The sequence below is a fragment of the Danio aesculapii genome, chromosome 3, assembly GCF_903798145.1.
Source record: "Danio aesculapii chromosome 3, fDanAes4.1, whole genome shotgun sequence".
In the NCBI taxonomy this organism is placed as follows: domain Eukaryota; kingdom Metazoa; phylum Chordata; class Actinopteri; order Cypriniformes; family Danionidae; genus Danio; species Danio aesculapii.
The window spans coordinates 8,455,003-8,481,345 of NC_079437.1; the positions used below are offsets into that span (position 1 = coordinate 8,455,003).

Consider the following 26,343-nt stretch of genomic DNA (forward strand, 5'->3'; position numbering starts at 1 on the left):
ATTATTATTAATAAGTAGTTTGAAATTAAACCTTACATCTAAAAAATGTGATCCAATATTAAACCTAATGATAAAACAATCTAGCACTACATTCTAGTTTATTTATTTCTGCATTTAGATCACATTAGGAATCAAGGACTGAGAACACCCATTTAAAAAATAAATTGTGTGAACAGGGAAGCAACCTTCAGACATCTTGACTTTATCAACGTCTTGAGTTCAATCAAAATAATCAAATAGGGCAAATTACAGTCTATCTGACCACATTTTGCCACATTCTATAAATTAAAAAATAAGCAAAACACTGTCCAACATGAATGCAAAGTAACTGCATGCTTTATCATGCTGCCTCATGGACATTTTTAATAAGGTGCCCTTTGGTAGCACACAAAAAAAACATAAACTGGAAGAAAGTGGTCAAATGAAATTACTTTCCCTCATTTAGTTTGGCAGGTTGAAATAGATTTGTATTGCATTAAGCAATAAATTAAATGTTGTACTGTAACATTAAGCTTAATATTTTAATATTGTTGAATAATGATTTATTGTATTACTTCTGAATAGTTCAAAAAAGTGAATCTACCCGCTCTTGCAGATCCAAAGGCGAAGAACAGAAGGATGAACTGCAGTGAAGGCAGAACATCCAAGCTGACACCAGCCAGAAAATCGAATATAGCCTCTATTCGTTCACTCAATTTCCCAATGAATGTAGTCAACACTGCATGAGAAAAAAAACAAACGGTAATAAAAGGATCTAACATTTCACTTCATTTGAATTAATATCATGAAATCAATAAGTACAGAACTAAACATGATCAAATTTGTACAGTTTATACAATCATTAAATATTGTGAATAATGATAGAAAAAAAATCTAAATCACACAAACACACACATATTGTACATATGATGCATGCATACACAAACATAACATCTACAAATAATAAACACATACAAAAATAAACCCAGACCATTTACTGGTTTCAAATATAACATAACACACATTAATAGCAATATATAGATACTAAAAACACCCAATATATCTTCATTGTGAAAGTGAAATATAAAAAATATCCAGAATTAAAAGTGTAAAAACTAAACACAGAAATACTACATCACATACTACAGCATTTAATCTAAAATGTAGGCTGTATTCTGGCTGTAGGTTAATAAACAAGATTTATCTATCCTGCCAAAAGTGTTTGGTATTTACATTAAATTTACCCTCATTCCTTTGTCAAACATAGTGTCTCTACATCTTCAATTAGTAGCAATATGATGAGAAATATATCATCATTAGCGTCTCCATCGACCAAAATTAGATTCCCTGCTTGAGGTCCTTTGCTGATCTCACTGCTTTTCTGTCCACTGTACTTTCATGGTCAGACATAAGAGCCCGCAAATATATGCATATAAATGAGTAAATTATTAAATAATAACAAAAACAATCTAGGACATGATTATTAAACTGGAGTCTGGGAACTGCCACGAGGATTGTAAGGAATTGGTATGGACAAGGAAATGTTTTGGGGGAAAAATGGCATAAAAATGTTTTTAAATAAAATATTTAGATTTAATCAAATAAAAAGATTAAAATAAAAAGTATTTTATTAAATTATTACATTAGTTTAAAATAAACAAATAGAAAAAAATCTGATTAAAATAATAATAATATAATTCAATTAAATTAAAGATTTTAGTTGGAATTGTACAATGTTTATTAGTTTTAGAAGTGCAGTTATTTTAAGTATATTCCACTATATACAAATCTGTACCTCTGGGTAAATAAAAAGACCTGTTAGTGCTTGTCATTCATTTACATTATACTGTACAGTACTTGATCGGTTGAAGATTAGTACAGTACTTGATCAAGAAAAGATTAGTTCAATCTCTTGATTCTTCGGGTTTAAAGTCGTTCATCTTTTACTGATGTGACAGCAGGATTGGATGCAGAAATTAGTTCACAATACTTAATCCTACAAAACTGGGTACTATTAATTTATTCTTACAGTTACATGATTCATTTATGGCCTTAAACTGTAGTGTTGTCTTTAATTTATAAATGTGTGAATTTCTGTCATGGTGGTTCTTTTCTATGATAGCCTATTAAATGTGGTAATAAACACTTATAAGGTTATGTTTCAAAATTTATTCAAATGACAGCAATGAATTGATTTCACAGATTTCTCATCTTTTATGTGATGAATGTTCGGTCAAGCCTCGTAGTAAAGCTTTGCTATCAGCTGATGAAAATTAAATTCCAGCCCCTATCAGCTGATCAAATATCCATGCACTCCATTGGCAACTGCTTAACAAGATGCATTACTAGTTATAGATTTAGAGGGTTACACATGAAGCTGCTGCTATAACCCTGTCTTGGCTTTCAAGGAGCTCATGAAAAGGACAAAACATTTAGAAAAGAGCAGCTAAAAAGAAGAATTTTATCATCAAATGCAATTATGAAATATGGCAATAAATTTGAAGTAAGCTGAAGCTTGTCTATTTTTTTTTTTTATTGAGAGGACATGACTGAACTTTATGGAAATGTGATGTGATCAAGTAATCAATGAACTACCTAATTCGGAAGCTGACTGGTAAAGTGAGCAGATAGACTTCATTAGAAACCAGGGCAAGCAATTCATTAATCCTGTTTCTTATATTTACCTGCATTAGTTTTTTTTTTTTTTTTAGATGTCAGCCTTTGCATAAATTTGTGAACGATGTGTCAGGGATTTACATGTACTCTTTTAATTATTTTCTGGTGAAATGAACAAAGTGAATGAAATGTCTCGAAAAACACTCATTTTCATTCATTTTGTTGACCGAGACAAAAAGATCAACACATGGTATAATTTACTTTTAATGCATTGAGTTATTGCTTGTGGGGCGACGCGGTGGCGCAGTAGGTAGTGCTGTTGCCTCACAGCAAGAAGGTCGCTGGTTCGAGCCTTGGCTGGGTCAGTTGGCATTTCTGTGTGGAGTTTGCATGTGCTCCTTGTGTTGGTGTGGGTTTCCTCAGGGTGCTCCGGTTTCCCCCACAAGTCCAAAGATATGCGGTACAGGTGAATTGGATAAGCTAAAATTATCCGCAGTGTGTGTGTGAGAATGAGAGTGTATGGGTGCTTCCCAGTGATGGGTTGCAGCTGGAAGGGCATCCGCTGCGTAAAACATGTGCTGAATAAGTTGGCGGTTCATTCCGCTGTGGCGACCCCAGATTAATAAAGGGACTAAGCCGAAAAGAAAATAAATGAATGAATGAATGACTGAATGAATGAGTTATTGGTTGTTTGGGTGATGCAGCATACATTTTAGTTGTATTCACAGTCTCAGACAACTTAACCATAACCTCAAAATGCTACAATATGCTACTTCTGCACAACGGAAAGCAAATAAACTTCTTCAGCATAACAGAAATTTTTTTAACATAGCAAACTAAATTTAATTTAAGTACATTGAGAGATTTTTTTTTCCACCCAAAAACATAAAATAACATGTATGCTGGGAATTAGAAATTCACTCCTGTTTCAGTTTCTACAAATAAGGCTAATGTAGTCACAAAACAAATCTTACATTTCTTAGAATAAAATATGGATGAATGAACTACTGATATTTGTGATTGGAGATTAGAAACTGTCTTTTAATAAAAGCATTAAAACAAACAAAAACTGAAATGGATCTAAAAGGGTTTTTTGAGTTTACTTTGGTGCTTAGGTATTTAATAAAAATTTAATAAATGAAATGCTGTGCTGTGCTGCACTTTACCTACATTATTTAAGTTTATGTCCATCAATTCGCTCTTTTCCCCATTTTAATTTAAAAATGTGAGCTTTAATTTTATTTCATGACTTTATCTTATTCTTACTTTTTGTCAAGTGTACCATGTATGTACAGTAAAACACTCTGAGTATGTGTACAAAACATGCTGTAAAAGTCATCTAGCTCGATGGAATTGTTGACACAAAGATTAAGTCTGTTATTACTATTAAACTATAACAATGTAATCGATCAAGATTTCACAGAGCATCCCTCATGACTAGGGCCAGACAGAATCTGCAGATATTTTTTGCTATTTCTGCTGAGTATTTTGTAAAAAATCTGTGGATTTATACAGAATGATTTTGGGAGTATAAAAAGGTAATATATGAAATGAACAATAATACATTTTTAACTTTTATTTAATATTTACGATGCAAATCCAATTAGATCCACTTATCTAACAAAGCAAGTCTCACATATAAATTATTTACTAAAAAGCAGAAAATATTTACAAACTGTATTGTCAATAAATCATATGAACATTTTAATATTACTAATATTATATCGCAATAATATTAGTGAAATTCATTTAAAAACTGAATAAATATTAATTTACAGACATTTACACAAGTAAATACATAGACTCAATAATGGTGCTAAAAAACTGCGACAATCGTTGGATTTCTGTGTGCAGAATCGTTGGACAATCGTGTGCAGATTCTGTGTGGCCCTACTCATGACTAATAATTGATTGAGGAAAGCAATACTTACAGTAAATAATATAGATGAGGGTTAAGAGAAGCACTATAACAAAAAGGACTATTATCACGACACGTTCAAATCCTGTGTAATTCAGACTTTTATCCCAGGCAGATTTAAACAGAACTGGAAGAAAAACAAAGAGTTCATTTCAACAATTATCAAAATGAAGAAGAATCTTATTATAAATACCTTTACAGAAACAATTCAATACAGTCTCATCTCACCTCAAAGATGCTATTTCCAGTATACTCACAAATAAACACACCCACTCGTATGACTCTCAAATCCTTGTTTTGTCAAAATGATTTGGTTTTTAGTAGTAGTTTTAGCTTTTAAAATCACTTTAGTTTTTTACTTAAAACATACCACGGTCACTGACTACAGTTTTATACATGTGTTATGTTTAGAGTAAAAAACTATTGTACAATTTTTTCATAATGAGCTGGTGCAGTTTAGCCCAGTGGTTGTGAAATGTGGTTAACTGGTCACAACAGAGATGCATGTGAAATCAGTTATACAAACACAAATACAACAGAAGCATTTGGTGTTTTTCAAAATGTGCTGGATTTTGTCATTACTAGATGTGTATTGTAATGTCGGTTAAGTGACATTGATTTACCTGAATAAAAAACTGCAGAGAAAGCAATATATTCTGTCTCATAACTATAATACAAAATCCAGGCCTTCATGTTCCCTGTAGGCAGTGATACAAAAATGCTACAGTCACGTTGTAACACAATGAAATACAAAAGCAATACAAATATTTAATTTTTGGTGTACAATTTATTGAGCTTTTTCTGAAAAATTATTGGAATTATTGGAATTATTTCAAAACAGTTTGTATATTATAATTCACATATTTCCTTCCTATGGTCACTATTTATAAATGAATCATACCTTTAAACTCTTTAATATATGGAGCCGCCCAGAGCAACATGAGAGGCCTCAGAAGATAAAGAGCACAACAAGAGACAGACTCAATAAGAGAGCCTGAAACAAAAACAGACAATAGAGTGTCATTACTGTTGCATTAATAAACACTTATTCAAATATTTTATTGTAATGAACAATCAATAGTGAAACCATCACCTTCAGAAAACCCCCACAGGACAAAAGCAAGAAACATCAGAATATTTGGAAAAAACATGAGAAACATCTGAAGACAAAACACGGTTTCTGGAAAGAAATGAAAAATATAATTTAGTCAAATGAAAATTTTACTTTCACTAGATATTAGTTTAACCTTTATACTAGGTACATTTAGGCAACGCAGTGGCGCAGTAGGTAGTGCTGTCGCCTCACAGCAAGAAGGTCGCTGGTTCGAGCCTCGGCTGGGTCAGTTGAAGTTTCTGTGTGGAGTTTGCATGTTCTCCCTGCGTTCGCGTGGGTTTCCTCCGGGTGCTCCGGTTTCCCCCACAGTCCAAAGACATGCGATACAGATGAATTGGGTAAGCTAAATTGTCCGTAGTGTATGAGTGTGAATGAGTGTGTATGGATGTTTCCCAGAGATGGGTTGCAGCAGGAAGGGCATCCGCTGTGTAAAAACATGCTGGATAAGTTTGTGGTTCATTCTGCTGTGGCGACCCCCAGATTAATAAAGGGACTAAGCTGAAAAGAAAATGAATGAACTAGGTGCATTTAACTACCCTTTTAACAGATTTAACAGCATAGAAATTTAAAAACAACTATTACTAATTCAATTTTATTTATAAAAACAAACAAATGTAATTTGATTACAGTCAGCAAGGCCTTTTTGATTCAGGTCGGAAATGGCCTGGGGGAGAAATCTGTTCTTGTGTCTAGCTGTTTTGGTGCACATTGCTCTGAAGCGATGGCAATAGGGCAACTGTTTAAAGAGAAAGTGTCTAGGGTGTGAGGGATCCAGATGATTTTCTGAACCCTTTTTCTCCCTCTGGAGTTAGAAAGATCTTGGAGGGTGGGCAGAAGGGCACTAATAATCTTCTCAGCAGTCCTGAGTGACTGCTGTAGTCTACTGATATCTAGTTTGGTGGCTAAACCAAACCAAACAGTTATAGAAGAGCACAGTACAGACTCAATGACAGCTGAGTAGAAATAATTCAGCAGCTTCTGTGGCAGGTTGAACTTCCTCAGTTTGTGGAGGAAATACAGTCTCAGCTGCACCTTTTTGACAAAAGTGTCAATGTGAGTGTCACACTTTAGGTCCTGCGAGAGAGAGAGGTGGTGCTCAGGAACCTTACTGACTCCACTGGAGCTACTGTTATGTTTATGATGGCGAGTAAGGGGGAAAGCAGGTGGGTTTCCCAGCGGGAGGGGAACTTCAATGCTATGTGGAAATTTCCACTATGGGGATTTCATCAGATACCAATCATCTGAAAGAGTAATAAAATTTGCGTTGTTGGCGGTGTCAGCATGCACTGCTGACAGCATTATTATTAATATTGTATAAAGATGCCAGCCGTGCAATACTGAGTCACCTTTACGCTTTCAGAACCTTTCACGCTTCTGAGAGAGTCTTCGAGGGTTTCTCCGAGTGATCTTCACAGAGAAAGCGAGAACGAGAAAGCAGGCTGCTTCTCCCTTGCCTGGCGTTCTTTGGGTCCGATCCTCCAGAGCGGTTTGTATATAGGAAGCAAGTTTCCTAAAAGCAACACAGTTGTGCAGCATGTCTTTTTCAAGATGTCGTTCCGAACGTGCATTTCTGGATGCGGTGTTTCCCTGTCCCTGGATGATAGGCACAAGCACTGCGTTGCATGTCTGGGGGTCCAGCATGTTAATGCGGTGCTCACAGGCAGTGCATGCTGTCACTGCGATGGCATGTTTGTTGCGCAGATAAAATCGTGGCTCGCTCTTGCAAAAGGGCCACCCACCCCAGTTGTCCCCCACAACGTGGTTGGCACTCGGGCAGATCTGAGGGTCACAGTGTGAGTAAATCTGCTGCCCTCGGGCTAACGGACCTCTCGCTCCTCCACCCGCTCCATCCAAGCTTAGAGTGAGAAAAGTGCTTCGTCCTCCTTGATAGTCACCCTCTCACTTGATGACACAGAGGACCAGATGTCCATCGTTGCATTAGAGGGTGGGTTGTCACTGTCTGACAAGGATTCGAACCCGCTCCCTCCCTCCGGGGTAGTGAGCGTGGCATTGGATCTAGAAGCAGACATGATGGCTGTGCTTTCCCGGGCTGCTTCGACAGTGGGTCTGGAGATGGTTCATCCCCCAGCCCCGCGGCCGGACCGACTAGATGGGTGTTATGTGGAGGCTAAAAAGAAGGCATGACCTTTTAAGCATCCCGTCCCCATCTTCCCGGAGGTGCACAGTGAGCTTTCTCTGCCCGATCTGCGTGCGCTTCTGCTCTCACCACCCTTGACAGTGGAGCAGCCAGAGGGTACGAGTCGATTCCCCAGATTGAGCGTGCCATTGCAATCAATTTATGCCCGCTTGGTAGAGCCTGGTGGGGTCAACCTCGTCTCCCGTATAAGGCGTGCAGGTTATTTGCGTCCCTTGAGGCCAGAGCCTACACAGCCGTGGGCCAGGCTGCTTCCGCTTTGCATGCTATGGCCACCAATCAGCACTACCAAGCGCAGGCGCTGACCCAGCTGCACGAGGGTGGTTCCGACCCAGGCTTGATGCATGAGCTCCGCACCGCAACCGACTTTGCTCTGCATACCATGAAGTCGACTTCACGTGCCCTGGAAAGGACGATGGCCACATTAATGGCCCAGGAACATCACCTCTGGCTAAACCTGGCCGATATGTGTGATATTGACAAAGTTCGCTTTCTTAATACACCCATATCCCAGGCTGGCCTGTTCGGCGACACCGTCGATACATTTACCCAGGAATTCATGAATCTTTCGCCTCCTGCTCTTCCACGGGACCCCAGCGCTCCCCGGTTAAGCCCTCCCATTCCGCGCTGCCCCACCGCTGGTGCATCAGCGATCATGCAGATGGTGCCACTTGTGAGGGCTCTGCCAGCCTGGTTAGTGCTGGACAGCCCATCGCAATGGCTCATTCGTATGATCAGTCTGGGCTATGCGATTCAATTCGCGAAACAGCCTCCCAAAATCACGGGTGTGTATTTCAGCAGGGTCAGCCCTTCTCCATCTTGCGAGAGGAGAAGCGGAGAGGCGCGTCCTTCCTCAGGATTGGTTTGCAGCATAGACCTGAAGGATGCATACTTTTATGTCTCCATTCTTTCATGCCACTGTCCGTTTCTGCGGTTTGCGTTCAAAGGTTGAGCTTGGCAGTACTAAGTCCTCCCCTTTGGGCTCTCTCTGTCTCTGTGGGTTTTCACCAAGCTCGCGGAGGGAGCCCTAGCACCCCTTCGGCTCGCGGGCATCCGCATACTTAATTATCTCGATGACTGGCTGATTTTAGCTCACTTGCGGGATCAATTGATTATGCACAGGAACAGGGTGCTGCAGCACCTCGACCTGCTGGGGCTTCAGGTCAACCATCAAAAGAGCAAGCTCACTCCCGTGCAGAGCATCTCTTTTCTCAGGTTGGAGCTGGACTCGGTCACCATGAGCTGATGCTGAACTGTCTGAGGGAGTTCGACAGGAAAATGACGATCTCTCCTGGGGCATATGGTATCCGCAGCCGCTGTCACGCAGCTCGGATTGCCCCATATGAGACTGCTTCACCATTGGCTTCACGATCGGGTCCCCAGACGCACATGGCATGGGGCACACACCGAGTGACTGTCACTGCGATGTGTCGCTGCGCCCTCAGCCCCTGGACGGTCCCTGCCTTCCTACAGGGCAGAGTGCCTCTAGGACAAGTGTCCTAGCATGTTGTCGTCTCAATTGATTTTTTCAGTACTGGCCCAGGGGCCATGAGTTGTGAGCATGTAGCTGCGGGCGGGTGGAAACGAACTCAGTTACACTGGCATATCAATTGCCTAGAGCTGTTGGCAGTGTATCTCTCTCTGCACCGTTTTTGACCGGTACTAGAGGGCATGGCGACAGTGGCGTATATCAACCACATGGAGGGGTATCCACTCCCGCTGCATGTCTCAGCTTGCTCGTCGTCTGCTCCTCTGGAGTCATACGCAGCTGAAAATGCTCCAGCTGATACAGGCACGCTTCAGGGAAGCCCAGGTCAACCTGTTTGCTTTTCCCCAAGAGTGCCCATTGTCAGTGTTTTTTTTTTCCCTGACCAAGGACTCTCTCAGCATGGATGCACTGGCTCACAGCTGGCCTCGGGGCGAGAAGCAGGTCTTTCTGGTAGAACTTTCCCTCCTTGCGACGCAATTTATGTGGACTATACTCAGAGCTTTAGATCCTCTGAGCAGCTCTTTGTCTGTTATGGTGGTTGACAGAAGGGAAGTGTCATATCCAAACAGAGTTTGGCCTACTGGATAGTGGATGCCATATCCTTCGCTTATCAGAGCCAGGGCGAGCCGTGTCCCCCAGGGGTGAGAGTGCACTCCGCTCGGATCGGCGCCTCTCTAACAGACATCTGTAGAGCTGCGGGCTGGGCGACACCTAATACATTTGTTAAATTTTATACTCTGCGAGTGGAGCCGGTTTCCTCATGTGTGCTGGGAATCCCCGGTGAATGAGGAAATTCGGTTTGGTGTTGTAAAAGGCTTGCTAGGTCTTTCTCTCTAACACACAGATACGTATGCTTTCTCGCTCTGTCAGCCGAGTTGCCCGCTTGGCGAACCCTGCAGAGTTCCTCCAAGACCCCCAGCATCTAACTCAGTGGAGGAGTCAGGTGCTTGGCCCGTTACATTGTTGGCATGCCTGCTGGTCAGCCCACATTCTGGTTATGGGTGCCTGCTATGTGCGATCCCCGCTGGCGATCCAATATGCTTCACTCAGCCATGGTTTAGACCCCCCTCTTAGGCGAACTCGTGTCTTTCCTTCCCGCTAACCATGCTTCATATGTGTACTCCCCCTTCTCAGGGTTAGTCCATATGTCTTCTTACCACCAAGTCTCCCCTTCTGAGCAGCAGGTGGCCTCTGCAGTGTCCTCCCTATCGGGACTGTATCTGTATCGTATCTTAAATTCCTAGAATTAACTGGGTGCAACCTTACGATTTCATAGATTTCCCCATAGTGGAAGTTTCCACATAGCATTGAAGTTCCCCTCCCGCTGGGGAACGAAACGGTTACTAAATTAACCCTCGTTCCCCGAGAGGGGGGGGGGGGGGGTGGGTTGGCATTGCTCCTTAGCTGTTAGCTGTAAAGGCTTTTCAGATAGAAAAGGTGACTCAGTGCTGCATGGCTGGCATCTTTATACAACATTGATTGTCATTGCTATCAGATGTGCATGCTGATTTCATGTGCCCGTTTTTTACTCTTTCAGATGATTGGCTTCTGACGAAATTCCCATAGTGGAAGTTTCCACATAGCATTTCCGTTTCACCCCCTCGGCGAATGAGGGTTACTTTAGTAAAAGTTTCGTTATGTCACCAAGTGCAAATTCAAAATAATAAAAGTCCATCTTGCTTTATATCCAGATATAGACTATGAACTACATCTCCCATAATGCATGTTTGTAGTGCGATCCAGCTCTATCTACATTTATGAAAATACATGCATGCAACACCCAGATTGCAGGCGAAACATTTAGTTACTCTCTGGAGTAAATATGTCTTACAGCTAGCATGACATTTATGATGCTCCATGCCAAGAAGTCTAGAGCTATAGATCAACTCTGTGGCATCTTATCTACTTGAAAGTTTAATAGAACCCCTTGTCCCGTCTTCAAAGACATTGCAGATGAAGGGGAGGAGAGACTTTTTGAAACTCAAAATTCACTCCAAAGTGCATGTGTAGTGCTTTTGTAATCTTAATATTCTCCCCTATAGTCCTTACATTTTTAATTTGCCTTTTTAAGAGGGGGCGGGGTGGAGGTGTAGAAGGAGGCCTTTTAATCTTGTTGACTTACCTAGTAATCTGAGTGCCATTTTTTTCTTGACAGAAAACACTCTTCTCTGATGTCTGTAAACATTACATTTATATTTTCCCCTATCTTCAGCTCTGAGATTATCCAGACGGAGGGAGAAGTTTCCATGTTGAACCTCCTTAGAAAAGAATTGAGCTCTATTATGATAATCTTCATCCTGTTTCTTTGCATGACTTTCACCATCTTGATATAGAAGAACCAGAGTCTCTGAGTCTGAGTCTGAGTCTGAGTCTGATTCTGATTCTGATTCTGAGTCTGAGTCGGATTCTGATTCTGAGTCTAAGTCTGATTCTGATTCTGATTCTGAGTCTGAATCTGAGTCTGAATCTAAGTCTGCTCGTTTCCAGTCCACCTTTAAACCCTCCATTGGTAAAGGTCGACCAACATAACAGGGCAAAACCACTGAAGATCCCAGAGGAGCAAGTATGTGACGAGTACATTGAACTTCAAACCCTTTAAAAAAAAAGAAATAAACAGACTTTGTGTTTATTGCATATTTTCCTTTTTAAAATATTCATCAAGGCCACATAATTCTTTGTGTTTTCTTCTTATGTTATTCTGCAAGAGAAACCTTGCTGGGAATGGCAGCTAAACTATGCATGAGAAGAACTAAATAAGTTATTTAGCATTGTCTCTTATTGTTGTTGCACACTTTTTATCTGGGCTATTTCTGTTAATGCCATTATTTTTATATTTATGTTTGCGTAAGACTTTGTATGAAACACCTCTCAGATACTATTTGACCAGATCTGAAACAGTAGGTCCAGTTGCTTTCACTTACCTGGTATTATCACATCTGCTTCTTCCGAATGGACACATTCCTGGTCACTATAAACTTTACATGTGTATTTTCCAGCATCTTCAGCTTTCAGTTTTTTCAGACGGAGGGAGCAGTTTCCTTCTTTAATCTTCTTCAAAATGAAATGAGCTCTGTTATGATAATCTTTGTGCTGTTTGTTTGGTTGACTTTTACCATCCTGATACAGATGAACCAGAGTCTCTGAGTTTCTTCTCCATTCCACTTTCAGGTTTCTCTGTAACAAGGGTTTGTCAACCTGACAGGGCAAAACTATCGACGATCCCATTAAAACGGTCTTAATACCAGAAGAGCCTTTCACTGCAAACTCTATTAAAAAAGACAAAATGTTTATATTGTGAAAATTTTAATTGCCATAACAAATATACTGGTAATAATTTGACCCAGAAATGAGTATTTCTGTGAAGTATGACAGTAGAATAAAGAAATTAACTGACATTAATCAGTCAATAACTGACAGTTAGTAATAATAAAAAGTTCTATTATAAAGCTCTATTGTGCACACAGGCTGATATCTAATCTGCTCCTACGGTGTCATTAACTACATGGTGCTGGTCATTGGTTGCTGTCACTTCAGCAGCTAATGAGCTTGCTTATTATGTTTAATGCTCTGTGAAGAAGTGGATTTTCTCATGGATGTCTGCTCCAGGATAGAGTAACACATCCTTTCTTATGACTTTATGACTTTATGACAGCTCCTCTTATGACAGAGTCATTAAAAAAATTATTTCTATCTAGTGACAGCTGTTCAAGCAGTATCAAATGTCCAGTTCCACATGAGAGGTCTCAGTGACATCTTGAATGGACCTGAAGATCCTGAGAAAACAACTAAAGCCGCGGTCACACGGCACTTTTCTCCACATAGACTTCCATTCATACGCACCCGAATGTGACAGGCAGGAAACGCAAGCTTGTGCGACAAGTTTCTCAGTTCACTGCAAAGTTCAAGCTTGGTGAACTCTGAGAAATCACATCATGTGATTGGATGAGACCAATCGAAGATCAAAACATGACCTCCCTGGATAAAAATGTAAAATACGATCATATCCCTCACTTTTTAAATGTCTAAACATCTTGTTTAATCCTGCCACTATACACAGCACCATACAACAGAATTTTGCATGCTCAAACTCTAGTGTGACCGTGGCATTTCTTGGCATACAGAAAAAACAATGACACACATATCATTTGTTATGTATCTCTCTCTTTTTTAAAATAAATAATAAAAAAGTTATTAAAGTTTAGTTATAAACAAATTTCGAGAGGATCACGTGCTTATGATTGCTAGCGGCTGGATCCGCATTATCCAATTCTCAATGCACCAATCAGACGACTCCTAAGCTACTACAAATACCCTGGGTTACGTACCACCGCTATCTTCGTTTTGAAGACAGCTCTGCTCCGAATCAACTGCTACTGCTACTGCTACTGCTACAACAACTACTTCAAAATGACTACATCTCCAACTATACTCCAACAACAACATCAAAACCTTCCACTTCAAGTGCCTTACACAACGCATCCGCTGTGTCTTCAAACCAATTCTCCAGCAAGATCACAGTCAAAACTTGATCACCGTCCACGAACTCCGCTCAACTCTCAAGACGCCGGCGATTAAGCTATGGCAATAAATAACTCACTGCTCTCCTAGCGGTGCACCTGCAGTAACGTATATCGCATGCTTTAAGGGGAAGCCTCGCAAAAAATAACTACTTCCCAACAAAGACTAAACATCTATAAAGCTTTTGAAAGACAAGACTCGCGTGACTAGAGAAATTTCAACCAATAACTCACCTTTCAAGCCTCCTGCCCGTCCACTGATCCATAACATTCCAACGTAATTCGACTGCAAAGATGCAGACAATCTAGTCCCTAAGCTTTGGTCCGCGGCAAGGTCGTGCGTAGAGAAACATGACAGTATGCGCTGTTATCATCCAATCTAGTCACACGTTAACACTAGTCTCCTACACATTAACACTAGTATTTCTGGTCAACAAAATGGCCGCCGATCTTTTGATTGACACCCCATTGAGCCAATAGCTGAAGAAGACTTGTCACCATCCAATGAGCTCCCAACTCGAGATGGTCCCGCCCTCTCTGACAATTTATGAATGAACTCGGCTACAAAGACCTTGTGAATTATAGGCTCATGATTTAATAGCATTGAGATTCCAAACTTAATGTTAATGGATTAAAGTAAAGCCTATAACAACATTCCATTCACACAGTTTCTTCTAAGTGGTGACTTTATAATTCAGAGTTTGATGTTGGCAGTTGATTATATTTATATTTATATATATAAAAATAAAAATAAAAAAAATAATATTAATATATAAATAAATAAAAATAAAATAAATAAATTAATAAATAAAATTTTTACCCAACCAGTTAAATTCAACACATCTAGCACAGAAGTTAAATCGTAATATGATTCAATATCCATACCAAGCGGCAACCTCCCGCTCTCCCTCGGGAAGCCAATACGGAAGTAACTAAAACTGCAATTCATCAAAATTCCGCTAGTCCTGGCTCCATAATAGAGCAAATTGCAATTGAGCCCACTGTTAGAATGGCCAACTTTAAAAAAAAAAAAAAAAAAAAAGGTGTTTGCAGCCTGGTACAATGAACGATTTTGGTTCATATAGCAATTATTACCCTCCATGACAACTGTCATCCATTTCCTTTGTATTAAGTTTGCATAATTAAGGGCGTGGCCACTTGAGTGACAGCTAGGTCTCGCTGGTCGCCGTCACTTCACCTCAGCTGAATCCGGCAGATTAGCCACTGATCTCGGCATATTCATTGTATTTTTGTTTTGTTTTATGTGGCTTTACACAGTCAGCTGCCTTTTGGACTTATTTCTTACAATTATCACACAATATGGCATGCTGTCTGCATGTAATTGTGCTTACAAACCATTCGTGTGGCCTCCATTTCCCATGTGAGTAAAGTTATATACTTATACACCATCTCTATAAATGTGTGTTTTATTTAAGATCATTTATCATTTATAATGTTCTTTAGAGCTGTAAAGCACTCCAGAATGTGACAGATTGATTAGCTGTAGGCTCTAGACCAGTCATCTGAAGCGTTATCATACAGTGTTATGCTGGATTTCATCAATAGTCTTGCATTTACTAACACAGACTATATCTGAAGTGTTTGGAAGTAATTCGCGTTTTCCTCCTGTAGAAAACGTCATAAGAACAATGCTTAGTGGCTCAATGTATTACAACAGTGTTTTTAAATGTCTAAACACTTTACTGATATAGTGTACAGCCAAGCACTTGTGGTCAGAACACAACGAGTTGCAGGTAATAAAGTATTAAGTGTTTCTCCCAAAGTAAAGTCTGTCTGAGCCAGGTCTAAGCAAAGTGCCAGCAGGTGTCTGTAGCTTCGCTCACTCTCCGCCTCTTTGCCCTTGTGTGGTATCCCGCCGTGGGTGCGATGACGCGCGAACAAAATGGCGACGGTTGGCCACACCCATTTGTAGCTTCTTTTGCGCTCTTCAGAAACCTATAGGTGACGTCACGGATGCTACGTCCATATATTTTACAGTCTATGGTCCATACACAAAGTGACATGCAAGTTCATAATAACAATTCAGTTGAATCTGAAGTGGCAAAGGAACAACTCCATGCTTGATAAGTAGGAGGAGGACATTTCTGACAATAGATCTTCAAGAGGTATCTGTCTTCAAGAAGTACTTCCAGGACCACCAGACAAGCCACACCCCATATCCTCAGCTCTCCATCCATCTGCCATCCCGTGGGGGGACGAATGACCACCCCTACCATCCTTGCACTTCATGTCAACGAGGCTATCATACCATGCATTAACAAAGGTGCTTGAATTCACAGTTACCCATGCCCTTATTAAGATGCCTCGCATGGATATCAGCTAAAACAAATTATTATGTCTGGCGTACATGTATCATGTTGTAAAGATTTCATTTCTGATTCTCTTTGGTTTCTCGTTTCAGAGATCATGACTGCCGGCCCTAGAAGCTGACCCTCATCCAAACCTTTTACAATCCACATCCATTCCAAATACATTCACATTCCATGCAAAGGATACATTTTTATCCCTTGCTGGATGAAGAAACTCCATGTTTCTTTATTAAGCAAAGCAAATAGCTCAATTTCATAAAGGACGTTCTGGATACTTCCTCGATATCCCCTCTCCCACACACCCATTCCAAACCCTCCAAGCATTCTTACACAACAGTAGAGCAATACCCCCTCAGGGAAGCCCAGCTGATTCTCTCCAGCCGAATTCCACCCACACGCATTTCTAGGTATAAGCACGACTCTGCCTTTTCCCCCTATTCCCTCCTACTAACATAGGCGCTCCTTCACTGCCCTTCCCAATTTTTACTTCCTTTAACTTTCCCTCCAAACTCGAGCTATTCCATACTCCTATTCACTCCCATTCACCACAGCTCACACCCATTCAGGGAGCACCCAGAGTTTCAATTGCTGCAGCAGAGACGCTCTAAACAAGCTCACATACACCTTAATTTCCAATACCACTATCGTGACACTCCCACGTACTCATACAGCAGCAATGCTTCTACGGGTGCGCACATTACCTCCATATTGACCCACTGCACCTCTGCAGTAGCATAGATGCTCTGCCGAGCTGCACTTACCCATAGCACCACCGCAACTGTAGTGAAGCTCTAGCTAAGCCCTTATTTTCCTTCATCTCTACATATCACTACGGACAGTATTTACAATCCAGTGGGAACACTCATAACTCCAATACCGGCCACCACTACACCTCTGCACCCGCAGAGGCACCCCGCTGAGCTACACTCACCCATAGCAAACCAGCAACTGCGGTGACGCTCTAGCTGAGCCCCTATTTACTCTCATCTGTACACATCACTATTGACAGCATTTAACATTCCTGCAGGAGCACTCATAACATTCCAGTATTGACTACCACTGCACCCCTGCAACAGAAGAGACGCTCTGCCGAGCCTTATTCTCCCTCTGCACCACCATTGCAGCAGTGACGCTCCACCTGAGCTCACACACATCTCCATTTAGCCATTCACTACCAACACACTCCCCAGCACTACAACATCAGTTAAAACGCCTCTGCGGAAGTGCACTTGCCTTCCAATTTTGACTTCCACGACACATTTGCAACAGCAGAGAAGCTGCGTGTGGGTATATATATGTGTATGTACGCATGTGTATATATGTATATGTATGCACGTATGCGTATATATATATATATATATATGTACGTGTGTGTGTGCGTGTGTATGTATACATGTATAAGTTTGCGTATGTGTATGTATGTGTTATGTATGCGTGTATTCATGCGAGTACTTGTGTATGTGCATGTGTGTGTCATGTATGCACTGTATGCATGGTGTGCATGTGCATTTGTGTGTGTCGTGTGTGCACGCGTGCATATGATGTGCATGTGCATATGTACCTGTATGTACATACCTACCTTTCTGTTTCCAAGCTTTGCTATGCTTTGCCATCCCACCCAACAGCTCTGACCCCCGCAGGGGTCTAACCCGAGCTTCGACTCTCGCAGGAGTCACTTCAAGCCCATCCCTGGCCACCCCTTCACAGTCACACCTCCAGTAGGAGTATCCCTGCCCCCTACTTTCTCCCCACTCTTACTGGAACCCCCCCCCCCCCCCCATGGCTCTAACCCCCACAGGGGTTGCTCCGAGCTTCGACTCCCGCAGGAGTCATCACCGCCCCCCAGCCTTTAGGAATGGTATGCACACTTGTACGAGCAGGTATATGTGTGTGCATTTGCGTGCTTGTGCGTGTGTGTGTGCGAATGTGTGTGCTTTCACTACCTTTCTACCGCTTCTTTTATCTCCTCCCTTATGTCCTTATCTGTCAATTCCCCCAATAATTTCCTCCTTCCTGCGGCAAATTTTCTCCGCTAACTGTTTTCTTTCAGCATTGATTCCGCTACTTTTTACTTCCGCTTAGGCCCTCAATCCCCAGCTCTAACTCCCGCAGGAGTGACTAAAACGAGCTTCAACTCCCGCAGGAGTTCATGCCCCCCCTGGCCCACCACACACCATCTCATGCAGGAGTCTTTACCGCCCAATACCTTTCCCCACTCCCGCAGGAGCCTGCCCACCCCAGCTCTCACTCCAGCAGGAGTGTATCCAAGCTTGACTCCCTCAGGAGTCAATCCAGCCCTTCCCACGGCTCCGCTTGGACTCACGCAGGAGTCTACTTTCCTCTGCTCCCGCAGAAGCCTCTCTTCCTAAAATATCAATATATCCAGCAGCCGGATATGGCATTGTTACATCTGCATTTTGGGGGGGGTTCTTAAATACGCGACTGCTGTCCCGAGCTATATATGGCATTTTGGGGAGTTCTCGAGATCTACCTGAGCTCAAACTCCCTTCTCGCCTTGCAATGGGAGGGAGCCCCGGGCTCGAGGATCTTATGAGCTCAGGGCTCTCTCCCGGGACAGCATGCCAAACAAGCTTATAATTAATCATCAGCTAAGTGTGAACTCTTGAAGTGAAGTTTAGTTATAAACAAATTTCGAGAGGATCACGTGCTTATGATTGCTAGCGGCTGGATCCGCATTATCCAATTCTCAATGCACTAATCAGATGACTCCTAAGCCACTACAAATACCCTGGGTTACGTACCAACGCTATCTTCGTTTTGAAGATCCCCCCATCCACCCCTACTCCTCCTTCTTCCTAGATGGGTGACACGGTGGCCCAGTGCTTAGCACTGTTGCCTCACAGCAAGAATGTCTCTGGTTCTAGGCTTTACCAAACCAGCAGACATTTCTGTGCGGAGTTTGCATTTTCTCCCCGTGCTCACGTGGGTTTCCCCCGGGTTTCCCGGTTTCCACCCACCGTCCAAAAAACATGCAACATAAGTTAATTGACTAATCCAAACCGGCACTATAGACATGCTCCTAGTAAATGGTTATCTCTCAAGAGCAATCACTGGCTGTTCATTGGTTATTACAGCGGGGGAGTTCTCGAGATCTACCTGAGCTCAAACTCCCTTCTCGCCTTGCAATGGGAGGGAGCCCCGGGCTCGAGGATTTTATGAGCTCAGGGCTCTCTCCCGGGACAGCATGCCAAACAAGCTTATAATTAATCATCAGCTAAGTGTGAACTCTTGAAGTGTCTTTTGTTGTGGTTCTCTTCTTAAAGCTGTGGTCACACTGGGCTTTGTGTGTGCGAAATTCTGTCGTACAGCGCTGCGAAAAGGGGCAGGATTAAACAAGATGATTAGACATTAAAAAAGCGAGCGATTGCTCCATGTTTTAAATTTCTGTCCAGAGAGGTCCTGTTTTGATCCTCGATTGGTCTTACGCAGTCAAGTGATGCGATTTCGCAGGTCAGAGTTCACCAAGCTTGAACTTTGCACCACAGCAACATGCGAAACTTGACGCATGACCTTGCATTTTTGGTCTGATGCATTCGCGTGCGTATGAATGGAAGTCTATGGGAGGAAAAGCCCAGTGTGACCACAGCTTTACTCTTCTCTTCATTGTCTTTCCGACAGGTCTCATTAGAGCGCACAGGTGCGGTGAATCTGATAATGACACTTGTGAATTTGCCGGTGTGTTTGTGGAGTCAATTTAAAACCTGGCTGGATGATCGTTCGGATAGTCTCCTCTCCCTTGGTTTGTTTTTGTTTATTTGTGAGAAATTGTTTTGATGTATTTTTTTCTAGGCGACATTGTTGAATTTGATGCCGAATAGTGACTGTTAAACTACCAAGACCAATGTATGGAGAGGCATGTGTGGAGGAGGGTGCCCTTTTGCTCCATTAAGTTTTCTCATGTTTTTTGGATTAGTATGGAGGTAAGTGGATGTTATTTAATTTGTTTTAATATTTGTGCATGTAAGAGGGTTTAAAACTTAGTTGTTGAGATTTTAGTTTATTTTGGCTTCCCATATTTAAATCTAAATTTGTCAAATAAATTTGATTTTGCATTATGTCTTTACAACTTACTACAAATTGTTGTTTTCTTTCTGAACAAGAGATGAGGCACTGGGTGCCTGTCTAAATCTAGAAGTGTCCTATTTAATTTATTTATCGTTACAGGTCTGGCTTTCTTGTGGTGCCGTGCTAAGTCTAGAGTATGTAATACATTTCAGTTTTACTTTAAAGAGAGGTGACAGTAAGGTCATCATCTATTCTAGGCCCTTAAACTTTTAACTTTATTAATAATCATAAAAAGGATATGCACTACTCCATCCTGGAGTAGACATCCATTAGAAAATCCACTCCATATCCACAATAAATGCATCAGTTTTAAAATATGAATCATAGTCTACTTGATAAATGTACTGTTAAATATTTCAAAACAGCATATATTAAATGTCTGATTCTCCCTAAAGCAAAATAACTACAATTTAAATATTAGGCTAAATGATATAGGTTATCTTTCTAATAAACTTCTATGTTTAAACACTTTTAATATTGACCCTGTCAATTATACAAACATTTATTTGAAGATATAGAAAATGAATGAATGAATGTATCCACATTGTAATGCTTTCAGTTGCAAAATTAAATGGAAAATGTAATACACAAACTGGGCGTCACGGTGGCACAGTGGGTAGCATGATCGCCTCACAGCAAGAAGGTCACTATTTCGAGCCTTGGCTGGGTCAGTTGGTGTTTCTGTGTGGAGTTTGCATGTTCTCCTCGTGTTGGTTTCCTCTGGGTGCTCCAGTTTTCCCCACAAGTCCAAAGACATGCGCTATAGAGGAATTACCAACCTACGTCACACATGATGTCACACGGGTCCCCGGTTGCAATAGCAAACATGTCGTGTTGTGCGGTACGATGCTAAATTCGTAACTTTTACCGTACACTACAATGTTTTTAACGCCAACCGCAGACGTCTTTGGCTAAAAGGGAGCTGAATGGAGTGAGAACCTAATAAAAAATGTCGACTCTGCAGTTCTCATGTTAAATCAGGTGAGTTCACGCTATGCTGAATCATACGCATAACTCGATTTTGATTGCAGCAATGATTTCAGCAAAAACAGTTAAACATGGTGAATTAAACTGTGGACACTGAATGCTTAGAATGAAATGTAAAGATGTAAGTTCACATACCCTGCCATTCAGGTGCAGTTTGCTGTCAGAATGCAGTTGTTTTGCTTGTTGATGATTACCCAGGCCTTGTACAGTTCAGTCTTATTTCCTTGTTTTTGGCTAGGCAGAACCTCTGTTTTTAGCACTACAAAGTTTTAAATCTGGTAATCATGGAGCATTATTTCTTGCACATGACGACACAGAACAAAACTGAAAGCATCCAAAGACTTGTAGATCTTTAACTTCACTTTTGTAAAATCACTTGGAGTTTCAGTGAGATTGTTGTATATTTGGGGCTGGATGCTTGGTCATTTTGTTTTGTCCAATATTCATTGGGAGGGTGCTATCGCAAATGGACCTGTCAGACGAACGCTGCTCACTTTAACATTAGTTTTGCCAAATCACTGTGCTTATCACTGGGTGACAAGCTGTTATAATACTCTGAAAGCATTATGTAAATAATATATATAATGTGTAATCAATATAGCTTATCTCTAATACAACAACAAACTCTGTACCGCATCGGATGTTATTCCCTTGCTGTAAATGCTAGCGCTCCCGTTTTTTTCTGCAACCTCGATGCGCACACATCCTGAATGTTAACAAACTGGTAATTCATCTATAGGTGAATTGGGTAAGCTAAGTTGTCCGTGGTGTATGTGTATGAATGTGTGTATGGATGTTTCCTAGTGATGGGTTGCAGCTGGAAGGGCATCTGCTGTGTAAAAACATGCTGGATAAGTTGGCGGATTATTCCGCTGTGGCAACCCCAGATTAATAAAGAGACTGAGCCGAAAAAAAAAAATATGAATGAATACACAAACTGAATTTGATGTATATAATGTATAAGCAGAAAGTGTAGCAAAATCATCATTTAAATGATATGTGTCCTAAATGCATCTAGACTCACGGAAACATAGAATTAGATTTTCAGTTTAACACTTAGGATGTTTGTAGCAAAACTAAATTTGAATTGTACACAAAAACGATAACGCAATATGTTATATGATAATGTATTTCTGTATTTCAGTTAGCATTTTCCAAGACATATGTGCGAAGTTTGGTGCAAAATGAAAATTTAATTATATCATTTGTGCTAGTATTTTCCAGCATAGTATCAATATATAAACTGCAAAATAAATAAGTTTGCAAATTTAAATCGAAAATGTATTACCCAAATTTAAATGCCGTGTCTGTAACATGTAAGTAAAGATTGTAGCAAAAAGGCCATTTAAATGTTATTTGTCCTAAATGCATTTAGACCCACAGTTAGGAAATGTATTGCATTTTCATCATTACACTATGGGATGTTTGTGGCAAAATTCAGTGTGCATTTCAAATTGCATTATGACCCAATGACAACTATATGGTACGGAAATTATGTGCTAAATGTTTTTTAATTCCAACATGCAATTGAAAATGCATTCAGGGCTTGCTTACATATTCTACAGTGAGCCAGTCAGTGTGAATGTGCAGTCATCATCAAATCATCATTTACTTACCTGGTGCCAATTTTATCTCTGCTGTCCTGATCACTGTAAACCGGTCACTGTAAACTGTACATGTGTATTCTCCAGCATCTTCAGCTCTCAGATTGTCCAGACGGAGGGAGAAGTTTCCATGTTGAATCTCGTCAGTAAAGAAATGAGCTCTATCATGATAATCTTGCTGCTGAACCTCACCATCTTGATACATATGAACCAGAGTCTTGGTGTTTTTTCTTCTCCATTCCACCTTCTGTATTTTCTTTAGTAAGCTTCTGTCAACATGGCAGTGCAAAACCACTGAAGATCCCACATAAAATGAACGATTATAAATTTGCTGGACAAAAAAACCTGAAAAAGAGAAGACGTTTAATTATTAATGGTTTCATGAAATTAATGAAAAAAGGTTTCATATTTTACAATTCTTTGTTTATACAGAATAATGAAGAGAACTTTATGAATACACAAGTATATTTGGACTTACAGTGTTAAATGTGATACAGTGTTGCAACATGATGAAAGTTATCTTTTCCTTAATTTGAGGTTTTTGTTCTAACTATCTGCAACCGCAACAGGTTTTCTATTTCTATTTTACAGAATAAAAAATTTTATTCTGTTTTTTCCATTTTAAAGTTTCTGCAACATTGCAGCTAGAACAACACCTTTGTAAACTATGAAAATCCCCCCAGATGCTGATTATGTACATTATTCAGTAGAAGATGAGAAATAATAAAACAGCTAAAGATTGTGTACTGGTGTTCACTAAGGGGATAAACTGAGACTCTGTTAAAGAAGAACTGAAAAATTCTTGGGAGAACAGGTAAACTGTAAAAATAATAGTGTTTTTTGATGGATTGCTGATGTAGATGCCAAGAAAATTCGACAAACAATATTAAAATAAGTTACACAGCAGCAGCAGCAGGAGAAGTTTGTATGAAGTATGAAGTTTGTTTGCCAAAACTAATAACTAATGTTTTATGTTGTGCATTGAAGAGTACGATTGCAAACAACATGATTTATGGAAATTACTAAAACTGATGATTGTAGTAGTTTTCAGAAATCATGTTTTGACATTAAGTTTTGAAGATTTAATAGCAAAAAATACAATATAAAATGTATTAAAAAATAATAAAATAAGTGAGCAAAATATTTAAATAACATCTTCATATATCACCCTTTTAAAGGGCACCTAGGTTAGCCCTTTTTTCATATTTAATATAAATATATAATATATATTAATATATAGTCTTTTGTGTCCCCAGAATGTGTCTGTAAAGTTTGAGCTCAAAACAACTATCAGAGTATTTGTTATAGCTGTCTGAAGTGTCTGTATTATAGCCGGTAAAACTTGGTTGCTGTTTTTTTGTACTGGGCCTTAAGGCTAGTCCTCCCCGCCCACCGTTCCCACGTGCCTGTCAGCAACATGCCTCAGTCGCAGCCTCAGGAAGCAGATCTCACGTTGCGTTTGTGAGAAATACTACAGTAAGAACTTTACCAATCAGTATTTGATGCATTTTTTTGTGAGTTGCAACCATAAGTCACACACAAAGTTGTTACAAAGTTCACGTGCACACACAGCGAGGACACACGCACACACACACACATAGCGCAGACACACACCAATAGTGCTGACACCCACACACAGAGACAGAGAGAGAGAGAGAGAGAGAGAGAGAGAGAGAGAAAGCGTAAGAGCGCGCGCACGCGTTTAGCTTCGCACTCTGTTTGCACGCAAATGTGACAGGTTAATCTCCACTGCTGTATGGATATCTGTTATGTTAATGTACAAAATAAACCTGATTTAACGCCACAAACCAGGATTGAAGCGTCTTATTTTATAATTGTTCTGACACGTGTAAGGATGGTTATATTTCTCCATAATATCAAATGCTGAAAACTGCTGTGAAATTCTCTAAAGATCAGACCACGAGAACTAACATGCTGTAAAACAATAAACTTTCTAATCTTCGGAGAGGATCTCGAGAAAGCCATCTGGACAGTTGACCCATCACCTATCCTCAGGCCCTCTTACCCTCCCCAGTTATACGGCCTGGGTCATTAAAAGGTTACTCAGGAATGACCAGATTTCAAGCTTCTATGGTGAAATGATATAAGATGTACAGATGTTACTACTTCAATGTGTTCCTTTTGGCGCCATTCATACCGCGGCGACAGCGGTACTTGGTGCGCCAGCAGCTTTTGACCGCTGGGTGGCAGTTTAACCACAGATATTCAGCTTTGCCTTTCCACAACACTAAACAGACTTTTCTGTGCGTACCTTATGTGATCAGATGTGTTCAATTAAAATATAATTTTGATTTAGTTTTCTTAGTAATAAACATGATCTTACCAGGGCTTAAAGTATTCCGGCACCATGCCGGATCTCCGGCGTGCGGCCGTGACAGAAAAAAAAAATAGAGCTTGCACATGCGGTTTAGTTGGGGATGCTCAAAATAACCGATTAAGCAATAACCGAAAGGGCGCGTTTGTAACCGATGAATGGTATCAGTTAAACGATTAAAATATGCTTTATACATTTTTAAAGTTTGGCTGCATACGGGGCATCTGTATATAGCTTATAAAACATGTATGCAATGTCATATGTAAGGGCTGTGATGGTCACCGTGATGACAATCACTCTAGAACACACGTTTTCTGTTTTGTTGCCAAGTAGCCTATACATTTATGAATATAACGTTAACTTAGACGTGATACAGCAAGTTCAAGTTCAGCAATGAACCTCGCTGGAAAACTTATATTACATTGCCAATCTGGAAACATTTTGGATTCGTGGCGAACGAGAAAGGCGAATCAATAATTAGGATGAAGCTATTTGTTGGGCTTGTTTAGAAAAATAAGTGTTAAATGGACAAACACGTCGAACCTCCAGAGCTGCGGTCATGTCACCCAGCCCATAAAATGCGGAGCCAGCTCGGTGTCATCTACTGAACGCAAATGCCCAGCTAGTCCAGCCAGGTATGGCAGAGAGGCCTTTTCAAAAATGGCCAAATACAAAAGAGAAACTGATAAATAGTAGACGTTGATGAGAAATCGAGCAGCATATTTGGTAGTTGAGAACGCGCCGCTCCGCGATGTAGAGCAGGTTTGCGAGAAATGCAGGCGGCGGAGCAAGATACCCTCTTTGCCACGGTTAAAAAAAGTATCTGCATGCGCTACAGGCACACCGTCTCAGTGCTGCTGGAAACATTGTAATCTCAAATAAGTCTCCGCTTAAACCGAACAAAGTCAACATGTTAGTTTTTCTGGCAAAGAATTTAAAATATGAATAGAAAACAAAAGGCGGAGAGACGCAGTTTTTTTCAACATCTGACTTATGTTGTTACAAGCCTAGGCTAATATTTGTGTTCTTCGTTACTATTTATATTATTATTGATTAGTATTTGTGAAGTTTCTAAAATGTAACGTTTACTGTTTCAAGCAGTTAAAGTTATTTCTATTTAACTAGCCTACATTATTATAGGCTGTATTGTGTTGTTTTATCAACGAAAGTTAAACAACAAACATGTTCGTTTGTACGGATATTTAGCATAATA

The 26,343-nt window shown here is 40.5% G+C and overlaps 1 protein-coding gene across 2 annotated transcripts in view; it reads right to left on the reverse strand.

Moving 5' to 3' along the window:
• Positions 1 to 26,343, reverse strand: part of LOC130220840 (uncharacterized) — a 93,211-nt gene that overhangs the window by 17,869 nt on the left and 48,999 nt on the right. Inside the window, exons 5-12 of one of the 2 annotated variants that reach the window (XM_056453083.1) lie at positions 22,808 to 23,140; positions 12,193 to 12,537; positions 11,394 to 11,864; positions 5,607 to 5,693; positions 5,415 to 5,507; positions 5,137 to 5,211; positions 4,527 to 4,640; positions 584 to 718 (exon numbers count right to left, since the gene is read on the reverse strand). In XM_056453083.1, coding sequence (XP_056309058.1) covers positions 584 to 718; positions 4,527 to 4,640; positions 5,137 to 5,211; positions 5,415 to 5,507; positions 5,607 to 5,693; positions 11,394 to 11,864; positions 12,193 to 12,537; positions 22,808 to 23,140 — 1,653 coding nt within the window. The remainder of the gene's footprint in view (positions 1 to 583; positions 719 to 4,526; positions 4,641 to 5,136; positions 5,212 to 5,414; positions 5,508 to 5,606; positions 5,694 to 11,393; positions 11,865 to 12,192; positions 12,538 to 22,807; positions 23,141 to 26,343) is intronic. The other variant, XM_056453084.1, reaches the window with a different exon arrangement.